Raw genomic sequence first — 13,098 nt, forward strand, 5'->3', positions numbered from 1 at the left:
ACAGTGCTGCCAACCAGGAAACAAAGTATAAAACTATTGACATAAACATTATCCAAAAGAATTGCAATATCTAAACAAAAGAAATACAAACTGTAAAAAAAAAAACCTGCAAAAATAATTGAATCCCAAAACATAGCACTACCTACAATTCTATTTTTTTTCTATTCCATAATAATTGCTTCATTAAATCCAGGCAGGTAACAACCAAAATACAAATTTGACTGACCATAGGGTTCCTTGGCTTTGGTGGGTCGTGTTGGCTCGCTGAATTTACCAATTCCAATCTTGTTCTTAGCAGCTACTCTGAATTCGTAGTCATTGCCATCCTTGAGCCCTGTCACTGAAAATGTGGTCTCTGTGAAGTCATAGCGGCTAATCTGGACCCATCGGGTCGAGAACTGCTCTCTACGCTCCACGATGTAGGTGATGATTGTTGAGCCTCCATCAGTTTCAGGTGGGGCCCAGCGGAGAGTCATGTTGGTCGAGGAGATGTCTGAGATGGATGGGGTGCCGGGAGCACTTGGTACATCTAAGTGTTAGACAAAATTAAAGTTTTGTTGTTGTTGTTGTTGTAAATAAGAGATTTGATTTAATTTTATAAGCAATAATTCCGTCTTATACAATCAAGTAGTAAAAAGAAGAGCCCCGTTTGTCATAAACTCATCAAATTATTATCATCTTACATCCTATTTTTCTATAAAAGTATAATAAATAGTATGTATTTTGCAAAACAAATGATTTCTACCACACACATGTATACAATGAGTTTTAACTTTTGAAATTATTGAAATTATTAACATCAGGGCTCATTTACAATGCACTTACACTGTAAAAAATATGTTTCCAGACGCTAATGCACCAATATTGTAGCATCTATATACTAAAGTAAAGTTTTTACACAAGATAAACTGCTCAAAGAACAATACAAAAAATTCTTAAATTTGTTATCTTTTGCATCACTTTTATGAATTATTTGCTTACTGAATGGTGATTTTGCCTTCACTGGGTAGCTGGTTGGACTTGGTTTACTACGGCCAGCATCATTTTCTGCAACAACTCTGAACTCGTACTCTGTTCCTTCAGTCAGTCCCGTTACCTATGTTATGACAAATTTATGGTTCAGATAAATGTTGTATGAGATATTGAAAAACTTTAGTACTTAAAACTGCTCACTGACCTTTCATTTTAAGATTTTATGAAAGAAATGATTGAATATGTGGAAATTAATATGTAGTAAACAAAGGTGTACATAGGCTAGATCAGAAGAAGATTCTGAATGGTTTTGAGGCTGTACGTACCAAATTTCTGAAGGGTGGTTTTAATTAATATTTGACAGGGAAATAATAGATTAATGTAATCTTGACAATCAGATTAATTATCCCCAATCTCATTCAACTGCATTTCAAGAAGAATATCAATAGATGTGAAATGAGAGAACAAAAAAAGCAAATGATATATCATCTAACCTTGAGCTTGGTATCCTCCGTGGACTCATAGTTGACCGGACTCCACCTGCGAGACATACGGTCCTTCATCTCAACATAGTATCCGGTGATACGGCTTCCACCATCAGAGAATGGCGGGGTCCATGTCAGGGTCAAGGATGTCTCAGCAATATTGCTTGCCTCAGGGGCACCCGGTGCTCCGGGTTCGTCTATGGGTAACAAGCAATATGTTATTCCATGCTCACATCTTAAAAATTGGTGCATGACTATTCATACATGTGAATAAATATTGATATCATTCATGTTTATCCATTTCATTATTTTAAGCTTTGTAATGTTGAATTCTTTTTTATAAAAAAACAAAAATGATTTTCACCAATATAACGATATAACATCTCAACATATGAAAAAAATGAAAACCTCATTGAGAAGGGTGTTTAAATCCCCTATTTAAAACATTGATAGTTAATATTAGTACAATGATGAGCTGTGTTCCTGCTTTATTCGAAGTATACTGCTAAAATCTGCTAGCAATCACCAACAGATCTTCTCACAGAGGTCACATTTGATAGACATATTCTAAGGTAATTAATCAAAATAATGGAAAAAGAATAGTAAAAAACAAGAATGCATGGTAATTCCTTTGGGTGTTTAACATGTGAGTAAACTTGAAACAATAACCTGAAATAGACAACGCAAATTTGTTTTAAAGTATAAGCAATAAATATAATGCATTTTGCTAGAGAAAATGAATATGAGATATAAATCAATAATATTTCATAGTATGCAGCCATATTCACTTTGCGTCCGACAGCCATATAAGAATTGAAATAAAAAAAGTGCAAATGAGCAAAATAATTTCAATAATTACTTTTCAAATAATATTGTAATTAATTATCAGTAAATTTTTTGCAAAGCTAAGAAAAAAAAAAGTTATTATTCCAGGGGCCATGGAAACCGGGGGGGGGGGGGGGGATAGGTGGGGCTCTTTTTTCCTATACCGTGTACAAAAACGTAAAAATGACCATCTGATTATGATGTTTTGCATGGTCAGCCCCCCCCACTTTTAAAACCGTTCCGAGGCCCCTGTATTCAAGCACAGCATATTATTTCAAGAATAAATATGTATATAGCAAATAAATATACACAAAAACCAATTATTTTTATAATGAACTTATTTTGTAAACACAAGGTAAAACGTACATAGAGTCTCTAATCAATCTAAGCTTTAGAACCAATTATAAATTATAAATTTGCACTCTCATTAACTATTTGCAGGCTGAATTAATTTAATAGGAAGATAATAACAATTGTTTCCATGTTATTTTCTTTAATTCAAGATTTCCGTATTGTTCAATTGATACTTATGATTATTATAATAGATGTTATCCAAGAACTATTGTAATTTATAAGCTTCTTTAATATGTATGTAGAGGAGAAAACTAATTACAATTTTTGAATTTTATTGTATGATTGTGCAAATTTGCATCATCAGCGTGCAAAGGGTTAATGTACACTTACAACTTGAAGTTATACAAGTCCCTGCTTTATCTTTTTTTGATAATTGAATTGATTATCAAAAAGAATGAAAATGAATTTTAACACTCTACCTAAAATATCATAGATAGGAAAGTGCTTGGTTTTGTGCAATTAGTATAAATCATGAAATAAACACGTGGAAAGACACAATATGCCCTTCAAGGTAATCTATAAATTGACAGGTAAATTAAAACATTTACCAAAAGTCAGTATGTGGCTCTACTAGACTGTTAAAAGAATGTTTTTGTTTGATTATTGTGTTATCGTTTTTGCATTATCATAAGAAAATTGCAACCAACAAAAGTAGGATTAGATTTTAGATATAAAAACAGAACTCCTCATACATGGCTTACCTTCTTTTTGTTGGCAAACTAAAGTAGAACATCAAATGAAAATATCCAGATTATAAAATATAGTATTTATTACAATATTGTATAATGCAATTGTGTATATTACACTGCCCCTCAATAGAACATGTACATAGAAAACAAATATAACCCTTTGGATAAACATAAAGATAAACACCAGACCAATATCAGTATTCTATAATTCAAGATATTGAGCTAATTGAAACAAAATTATAGAATTGCTTTTACAAGAATGTAAGGTAGGCCTAATATGGAAATATATGAGAGCTTTCATAAATGATGGTTTCCTTTGAATTCTTAGTCAATAGACATTGATACTGCCTCATGTGGTACTGAATCTTAACCAAGTCTTAATGGGGTGGAAAATAGTACTTACTGAATGGCGATTTAGCCACAGTTGATTGTGTAGGTTCACTTGGTTTGCTAGCCCCGGCCTTGTTCTGTGCCACCACCCTGAACTGATACTCTTCACCAGGGACGAGACCTGGAACAGTGAACTTGGTATCTGTCACTGCATCGTGGTTGACCCTGGTCCAGCGTGGGCTGAACTTGTCCTTCTTCTCGATGAAGTATCCTGTGATAGAGCTTCCGCCATCGTCCCTGGGAGGAGACCAGGTCAAGGTGACGGAGTCGGCCGTGACGTTGGTGATCTCGGGTTCGTTTGGAGCTGCAGGTTGGTCTGAAATAGAGCATTGGAAGTTATTTCTGATTCCAAACAACAATTATGGTATAATCACAATTACTTTGGCTATTTGCAATGACCCTTAATGAACCGTTTAGTAATTGGTGATATATTGTTGAGCATACTTAGATTCATCTGTAGAGTATCACCAATGACTTTAAAAAAGACCTGAAATATCTTTCACAGCTTAATCAATATATACCTAATAAAAAAAAAACTTATGTATTTGCATGATTCTGACATTTATCAAACAGTGAGGATGACTTACTGTATGGTGGCTTAGCAGTGACCTTCTGGGTTGAGTCACTTGGTTTCCCAGCACCAATCGTGTTCTCTGCTGTCACTCGGAACTCATAGCTGTCACCTTCGGATAGATTCGTCACTTTGAACTTGGTACTGAGAACCTGCGTGCGATTGACCCTGGTCCAACGACCATACCGATCACGCAGTTCTATGAGGTAGTTGGTGATCTCTGTACCGCCATCAGAGGATGGTGGTGTCCAGGTGAGGACCAAAGTTGTTCCAGTGATGTCAGAGATCTTTGGTGTTCCTGGCGCTGATGGAACATCTGCTCGTGAAGAGTGAGATAAAGAGATATATCAAACTACAAATCACTGACAACACATGTTTATATAACAGGTATTATGAAATGGTAAAAATATGCATGTAAATGAAACAGGAAATATCAAAAAGTGTTTGCAAAGTCCAAATAATGATTTGCATAAATCCCTACATGCCTAATCAAGGAATAATCATTTGTCATCTTCGAAACCTGATACACAATCAGCACAAAATTAGGGAATGGTAAACAAAAAAATATGAACAAAATTATCTTCTTAAATGAACTAAGTACATGCGTTCATCATCTACAGTTGTCAGACAGGCCAAACTTATTACGGTAACAAAGTAAAAAGTTGTGTCAAATCACTAACCAAATGGACTCTTTGCAATCACAGTTCCCGTAGTTTCGCTGAATGGTCCGACCCCAGCCTTATTTTCAGCTGCCACTCTGAACTCGTACTCCCCGCCTTCTGTCAACTCGCGCATGACATACTGCGTATCGTGGATAGTCTCGCGGGTGGCACGTGTCCAACGGACTGAGTACCTGTCCTTCTTCTCGATGTGGTAGCCGATGATCGGTGAACCACCATCGGACCAAGGTGGAGACCAGGCAAGTGTGATCTGCTTGGAATCGATGTTGGTGATATCTGGCTTGGCTGGAGCATCGGGAAGACCTGGTTAGAAAGATATGATTGTTGTTTATTACAAGAGTAGTATATTGATGATTGGCTCATATTTAGTAAGGGTTTTTTTACTTAGAATCAACTTGAATGTGAATTTTGAAGCAGATGCTCTGAAAAAGTGATTAAAACTTGGTGAGAACATTTAAATCTCTTAAAAACATGTTGAGGATTTTTCTTCAAATGTGAGTACCAGCCTCATGCCAAATGAATGTCTACAAAGACTGCAATGACCTTACCATAAGGTGGCTTGGCAATGTGTGCCTTTGATGGCTCACTTGGCTTGCTCTCCCCTGCAGCATTGTGCGCCACAACCCTGAAGCAGTACTCGGACTTCTCCCTCAACTGGTCTACGACAAGACTAGTCTCTTTGAGTGGTACACGGTTGACAGGTACCCAACGACCTGTGCTCACATCGCACTTCTCCAGGGTGTAGCCTGTGATTGGGCTGCCTCCATCTGAGGTGGAAGGTGTCCAGGTAACGGTCATGGATGTGGATTTCACGTTGCTGACGTCGGGTACGCCCGGAGCAGATGGAATAGCTGAAACAGAGATTGAATACAAATACACATAATTTACGTTTGACTAAGTATTGGGGCCATGCAAACAAAGCATGAACTTGAAATGAAAAATCCAAAATATTTCCTATAAAATAATCTGATACCAACCGCGTAGCCAGGATTTCATTTTGGAGGGGGCGGTAAATGCACGCGAAGCGTGCCAACACTTACAGATCGCGCGAAGCGCGGTCCCGAGGGGGTGGGTGCAGGGAGGGGGAGTTTTCCCGTCCCGCGCGAAGCTTTTGGTGTTTCTTAAATTAAAATAAAAAGGAGCCGTCTCTCCTGTCTCTAGTACCTATATCAGCTCCAATTCAGTTGACTATATTTTGATTTTGAACCTTGTTTTTAAAAGTGATTGTGAACGCACAAAAAGGGATAAAATGGAGGAAATTAAAATAATATTTACCCCGCGCAAAGCGCGAAAGCTAAAGCGTTTTATCAAGTTTTTTCTAAAGAAAAGGGTCCCGAGATAAGGGTATTCCCTAAGTTATACTGAATGCTTCCCTTGGAAAGATCACATTTGATTCCAAACAATTTAGCGGCAGTGCATATCTTTAACTCGCAAAACAAGAAGGGTATATGCCGGGAGGAAGATATTTCTCCCCGTGCAGAGCAATGAAACTCAAAAGAAATTTCAAAGTGCGGACATTTCATCAAATGCATATATCTCTACCCCATCGGCTTAGATTATTGAACTTCATTACAAGGAAAATAGTGCGCAAAAAGTTGAAACTTCTGTGATTTATTGAAATTATATAAAAAAGGATGATGTATAATTTCTTTGATTTATCCTGAAGCGCTTAATTTTGAATGATAAAGAAACTTAAGTGTCATTCAAAATTTCAAACTGAGGGCGCAAAACAGGACAGGAGATGAATGTGCAGGGAAATTTTAATAGAATTTGATTTAAAAATATTGTACTTTTTTCTATTTAATATGACACGAATTTTATACCTTCCTCTTTTGAAATTAGGAACCTGTTGCCCCAAATTATGGTTTTTTAGTAATGTGCTGAAAAGCAGGAGAAGTGGCCTATATGGAGGTGACGGCAGAAATTGATATATGAAGATTTTACCCGCCCGAAGACGACCCGACCAGAAGTTGCGCGATCAATTTGAAAAAAAAAGATAACTTCATATACTTTGGCCTAACCTTACTCTTATTCCATGCCCTAATGTATACATTTAACTGGCAAGAAACAGATAGCTGAGGTCGAAAAACAGGGTTAGAGAAAGGGATAGGGAAACAAAGGAGAACTGCAATATTGTCATTTGACCGCGCGCAGCGCGGAAACAAAATTCATATATATAAATTTAGAGCAAGAGTGAAGGAGTTTCTCTTTTGAGAAAAAAATAAAGAATAAAAAGAAAAACCCACAAAGCTACCTTTCTTCCCTTTGCTTTTCCTTTTCTCCTCTCTTTTTTCTCTTCTTTTTGGGGACGTTTTGGGGGGGCGACCGCCCCCACCGGCCCCCCCTGGCTACGCGCCTGTCTCATACCCTATTTTATCGCTTAAAACAATATCATTTGAATGTGTAATTCAATATTCTATGTAATAATTATAATTCATAGAGGAATTTGAAATATACAATGAAATGTCTAGTGTATTGTATGATTATAATGCGACACAACCACAAACAAAAATTAAAGTAATGGCAACATGGGAGACACTTTGTCATATTCCATGGCATCATTTTAATTGTATATTATATTTTTATTTTGGACACCATTTAGGGAGAGGTTCAATAACTGATCTTACTGTAGGTTGCCTTGGTCATGAAAGGTCCACCAACTGAGCTAGGTTTGCCTTCTCCAGCTTTGTTTACTGCAATCACTCTGAACTCATAGTTATGATTCTCCTTCAGTCCAGTCGTCTGTTGAGAAATAAGTTATAATAATAATAAAAAAACATTTTCAAAATGAGTTTATTGAAGTATATATATCAAGGCATAATTTTTTAAGGTTTGTCAGCACGTTGTCATTTTCTGACATTAAGCATCGTAAAAGTCAGAATGTTTTAATCTTCATCGATTCTAAATCACTGATTTCACTGTAATAATCAAAGCAGACAATTAATGAAATATTGCTAAGGAACGTTGGACCAAAGATTTTTTCAAGAGTGATTGAACAAACACCCCTCGCTGTGATCACAGTTCTTATACAAGAAGCAAACATCATTACCATCATTCGCATATTTTAAATGGTACAAGATAATTTCTACTTTGATTATTTAATTATTTTCAAAGAGCATAACTGGAATTGCAAATGTAAGAGCAAACTCTGATGAAGATGTATCATGTCGAATATCTATATTTTGCAATAAGAAGAAAGTTCACTTTGCAATGAAAATTAGAAATCCCTCAATCACTGACTTACATCTTAAATTCACATTTTTAATAATAATTTAACTATATGCTAATAATACATTTGCCAGATAAACATTAAGAAGCAAACGAAAGACATAACATGACATGTTTGGGGCATATAGGTGGCTCATGAAAAAAAAAAACACAGATGGCCTATCAAGAGAGAAACCATTGTATTGAAGTAAAATTATAATTTAGATGGAAGAAAGCAACATTGAATTAGATGAGAAATACCATGTTACCATTGGCGTAAAGTCAAGAATGTACACAGAATAGCAGGAAAGAATTAATGCTATCTACCTAAGATGTGGAACAATTATTCAATACTGTTGAAAAAATAAGACTTTATATATATTCAACATTTTCATTTAGGGTTCAAGTTCAGGCAATTTACTTCAGAGGCCATCTTATTGCTGATTTCCATTGATAACACATAATCAAGAAACTTTACATATTAAGACAGTGAAAAATACACTATGGAAATTGTGTAATAATACGGTCAGAAAAAAATGAATTATTATATTTGATAAAAAATGCACACAATGATATTATGTATCTACATGTACATATCGCTGACAAATATTGGGGCAAAAATTTTATCTTATGAAACCTGTAACAAACAGTATGACATAAAAACATAAGCATAACATTAACGAAATGGAATACCAAATATTTTCAACAGTATAAAAATGATATTTTCTGAAACATGACAGTCTGTGTCTGATGACAACCTTGAATAGAAGAGTATACAAAGAACCATGATCCAAATAATAGGTTTACATGCTACCTCTATCCACCTTGGCACATAAAAATCAACTCACCTTTTCCATAAATTTGGTATCAAATTTCATTCCTAAATTTAAACTCTAATCAAGAGGAAACAAAATCAATGCAATTATAATTTCGATATAAGTTTTCTTATAAAAATATATATAATAACAATACACTGAAGAGACTACTGATCTTCTGTACGCTTTTTTTCATAAAACAACTGGCTCTAGGAGGCTACCACTTTATTCCCCATTTTTATGTTCACATTGACATTATCTAAGCAAAGCAAAGATTTCAATACAAAAAAAATCACTTCTCACATAAGACAAACCACATTTTATTCTTAGATTAATAAGACTAATGAAATATCAATTATGTTATGACAATATAAATCACAAATTCAAACTCTATCGCATTATCTTCTTTTGTACTTTTTTAAAACTATGGTACATTACCTGGTATGTCAGTTCAGTACTCTCCTTGGTAGATACACGTTTCCAGAAAGAGGCAAACTGTTCCTTCATTTCCACGATGTAGTTGGTGATTCGGCTTCCTCCATCACTCTTTGGTGCTGACCACCTCACGGTGATAGATACAGCATCCAGCTCCACGGCAGTGGGCTGAGAGGGCGCATCAGGAACAGCTGTTGGGGAAACAGAAGAAGGATTGTCAAGGTTTTCTAATACTGATTGGAATGGCATATCCCAGGCTTCAAGACTTGTAAAAATATAATATATATATCTGTTTGATTGAGTATAGAGTAATTCTATATAGAGACGTGTAGTTCAAGGTATTGGAGATGTTTAAATAATTGAATGGAACTGAAGACACTTCCTCAAGGGTTAATTTATTAAACATTATGTAGTTTAAAAGCTGTTTCTACATCATCATGAAACCATTATTATCAAAGATTTTGTGTTCTTGGTTCAAAACTTACTGAATTCAGGTTTCAATGTGACAGTAACTGAAGACTGACTGGGTTTTCCTGGTCCAGCTTTGTTCACTGCTGTCACCCTGAACTGGACATTGTCACCCTCTTTCAGCTTGGGCACGGTGAAGGTGGTCTCCGGTGTTCTGTTGACCTCAGTCCAGCGGATGCTGAAAGCATCTTTCTTTTCCACTATGTAGTCAATGATTCGACTTCCTCCATCCACTCTTGGCGGTTCCCATGACAATGAGACAGAAATGGCAGTGACTGCCTCGATGATGGGTGCAGATGGTGCTTCAGGCGGAACTGTGATTAATGATATTAATGGTAACCCAATGTAACTTTCAAAATGTATAAATTAACAATATTCTATCCTAACTTTGGAAAGTATTATTCTTACAGTGTCATAAATATAAAGTTAGATTAACAAGATTATGGAAATGAGTCAGAATAAATGATAATTAAGTAACTTGATATTCAGAAAATCCTCAATTTGCATTTGTGTACGTGTTGTCAATTTAATGAGTGTATTGAATCACACTGATTAAAAGGATCTGAATCAGAAATGGCACATCGAATCCTTCCGTTTTAGATATTATTTCACAATGTCATTGCTACTCTTCAGGACTGAGAGAATCTGGCAATGTACAATGAACCTGTACAATCATATTTGCAATTTGATTGGTAACACATGACATTCCTAAACTACAAACTCGAACATGATATGAACTCATTGTGAAGAGGTCTTCATGTTTTCAGAATATGAAATTCAAATCACCATAGGGAGGTTGTGCCTTGAAGCTTTCCGAAGGAGCACTTGGCTTGCCAGCTCCAGCCTTGTTGACTGCAGTCACGCGGAAAGAGTAATCATGACCCGATCTCAGGTCACGGATGGTGAATGAAGTCTCGCTCACATCAAATTTATTGCACGTGGTCCAGCGTCCACTGGCACCTTCACGCTTCTCAATCACATAGTTTGTGACTGGGCTGCCGCCATCTGATATAGGTGGTTTCCAGTTTAGTGTTGAGGAAGTCTCAGTGATGTTGGATACTTCCGGTGACCCTGGAGAATCGGGTACGCCTACAAAGAACAAATAAAAAAAAGGATGAAGTTTAGATAAAGCTTAGGTGACTGACAACACCTGCTTGGTTGCACGTAAAGCAAGCCTTTGTCAATTTTTGTCACACATCAATATCATCCATCTAAATCATATAATTTGTTTTTACCTGGTCAAGGTATACACCAATGAATTCATAAAAAACAATAAAAGTTATGCATATTGCTCTTACCATATGGTTTCTTAGCCTTGAAAGGTCTGCATGGTTCACTGGGTTGACTCTGGCCAGCCTTATTCTCAGCAATGACCCGGAAGGTATATTCTGATCCTTCTTTAAGGTCATCCAGGGTCAAAGTTGTTTTGTGGATAGGGCTTTGGGTGGCACTGACCCAACGGGTCATGAAGTCTTCTTTCTTTTCCACGATGTAGCCTGTGATTTGGCTACCTCCATCAGAAGGTGGTGGAGTCCAAGTGAGCGTGACAGAGGTCTCTGTTAGACCGCTGGGTTCTGGTTTACCAGGTGCGTCAGGTACGTCTGACAAATAAAAAAAAAGAATCACATATTTCAAATGACTAATTTATAATAACATATTCCTGATGGGTATTATTCTACAATTTAATTATTTTCTTCTAAGGCTAAAAAACTAACAAAATTATCAATAAATCATCCCTAAACCTACATATCAAAACAAGAGCAAAATATTCGGACATTGTTTTATATAAGAATTGTTAGAGCAATTACATTCATTTTATTTAGTTATTTTCTCTTTAAGGATATTCATAGCATAGAATGATTAAGAATATTCCAGAATGTCTCAGTAAGGCTCTATGGTAAGGCTTTGTTAGACATGAGTAATCTTTGTTATTACTGGAATGTCCAAAGACAATAGGCATGCCTCCATCTATTTAATAGGCTGAGGAATTTTGTTATTTCTGAATAGTGATTGCTTTACAATAGACTGTAGTGGCAGTGAAAAGAACAATAGGATTAGCTATTTTGTTTACATTGTTAATTTCAATGAGGTCATTCAAGAATGTTCTAAAATTAGACTGCTCTAGAAATTGGCAGAATGTTCTTTTTGTAGACAATACTAGAAGCTTCCAGAATAGTGAATACTAGAAGCTTCCAGAATAGTGAATAATTTGTATATAAGCTGGCAGTTTCTTCAAGGACATCATCACATCATATCAGATCAGAACTCAGAGTTTCACGCGAGACTTTATGTCAGAGCAGAGTTTATTTCCACTTGGAATATTTATCTTCTGTGGAATAATTTGCACGCCATCAATGAACTGTTTGCAGTTACTTTGAGAGAGGAATTCTCAGTTCTCATCGAGATCATAAACCTGTATTAATGAACGCTTTTCAACCCATGGATTGCTGAAATTGACTGTTAATCATCATCAACATTGTCTTCACGGACATTTCAACTCGTTACAGTGACTCTAGTTATTCATCGTGCTTCAACATAAAAATCATCATTGTGAACTTAAGTTTAAGGAATCTTCCCCAACAAACTTGGATTTTATTTGGATATACTATCATAACTTTGGATTGCACATCTGACACTTCAAGACATGTAAGATGTTTTGTTCTATTTTGTTTTGTTGATTGTTATATTTGTAATAAAAAAATGGAAATCAAAATTTAGAAATAATTGTTCATTGTTATTTGTTGCAGTATCGTAACAACATAGCTTACCATAAGCATCCTTTGCCACAATGGGCTTGGTTGATTGGCTTGGTTCACCAACACCGGCCTTGTTCTCAGCTCGGACCTGGAACTCATATTCAGATCCAGTTCTTAAGTTGGTGACCTTGAAGGTCGTCTTGGTGGGTTTGCCAAGCTGTGTCCACCTGACGCCAAACTTATCCTTCATCTCAACAATGTAGTTTGTGATAGGGCTGCCTCCATCATCCATGGGTGGATTCCAGAGGAGTTCAGCACTGTTCTTTGTGATGTTGGTAACCTCCAAGTCAACAGGAACATCCGGTTCATCTATGGATAAAACCAAAATCAGCAAAAACTAAATTCAACAAAAAATTTGCTGACTTCACTTGTTTTAATTCCACAATCTTTGGTGCTAATTTCAATTTACTCATAAAATTCATTTCTAATTGTATTCTTTCACATTTCTAAG

At 36.0% G+C, this 13,098-nt stretch overlaps 1 protein-coding gene across 1 annotated transcript in view; it reads right to left on the bottom strand.

Moving 5' to 3' along the window:
* LOC129258918 (titin-like) overlaps positions 1-13,098 on the bottom strand; it is a 292,780-nt gene that overhangs the window by 69,310 nt on the left and 210,372 nt on the right. The window contains exons 127-140 of the mRNA XM_064097713.1: positions 12,660-12,956; positions 11,190-11,492; positions 10,678-10,980; positions 9,909-10,205; positions 9,427-9,614; positions 9,022-9,066; positions 7,594-7,708; positions 5,515-5,817; positions 4,967-5,269; positions 4,303-4,602; positions 3,729-4,031; positions 1,467-1,654; positions 982-1,096; positions 227-529 (exon numbers count right to left, since the gene is read on the bottom strand). Of these exons, the coding sequence (XP_063953783.1) occupies positions 227-529; positions 982-1,096; positions 1,467-1,654; positions 3,729-4,031; positions 4,303-4,602; positions 4,967-5,269; positions 5,515-5,817; positions 7,594-7,708; positions 9,022-9,066; positions 9,427-9,614; positions 9,909-10,205; positions 10,678-10,980; positions 11,190-11,492; positions 12,660-12,956 (3,363 nt within the window). The remainder of the gene's footprint in view (positions 1-226; positions 530-981; positions 1,097-1,466; positions 1,655-3,728; positions 4,032-4,302; positions 4,603-4,966; positions 5,270-5,514; positions 5,818-7,593; positions 7,709-9,021; positions 9,067-9,426; positions 9,615-9,908; positions 10,206-10,677; positions 10,981-11,189; positions 11,493-12,659; positions 12,957-13,098) is intronic.

The sequence above is a fragment of the Lytechinus pictus genome, chromosome 1 (assembly GCF_037042905.1).
Source record: "Lytechinus pictus isolate F3 Inbred chromosome 1, Lp3.0, whole genome shotgun sequence".
Lineage (NCBI taxonomy): Eukaryota > Metazoa > Echinodermata > Echinoidea > Temnopleuroida > Toxopneustidae > Lytechinus > Lytechinus pictus.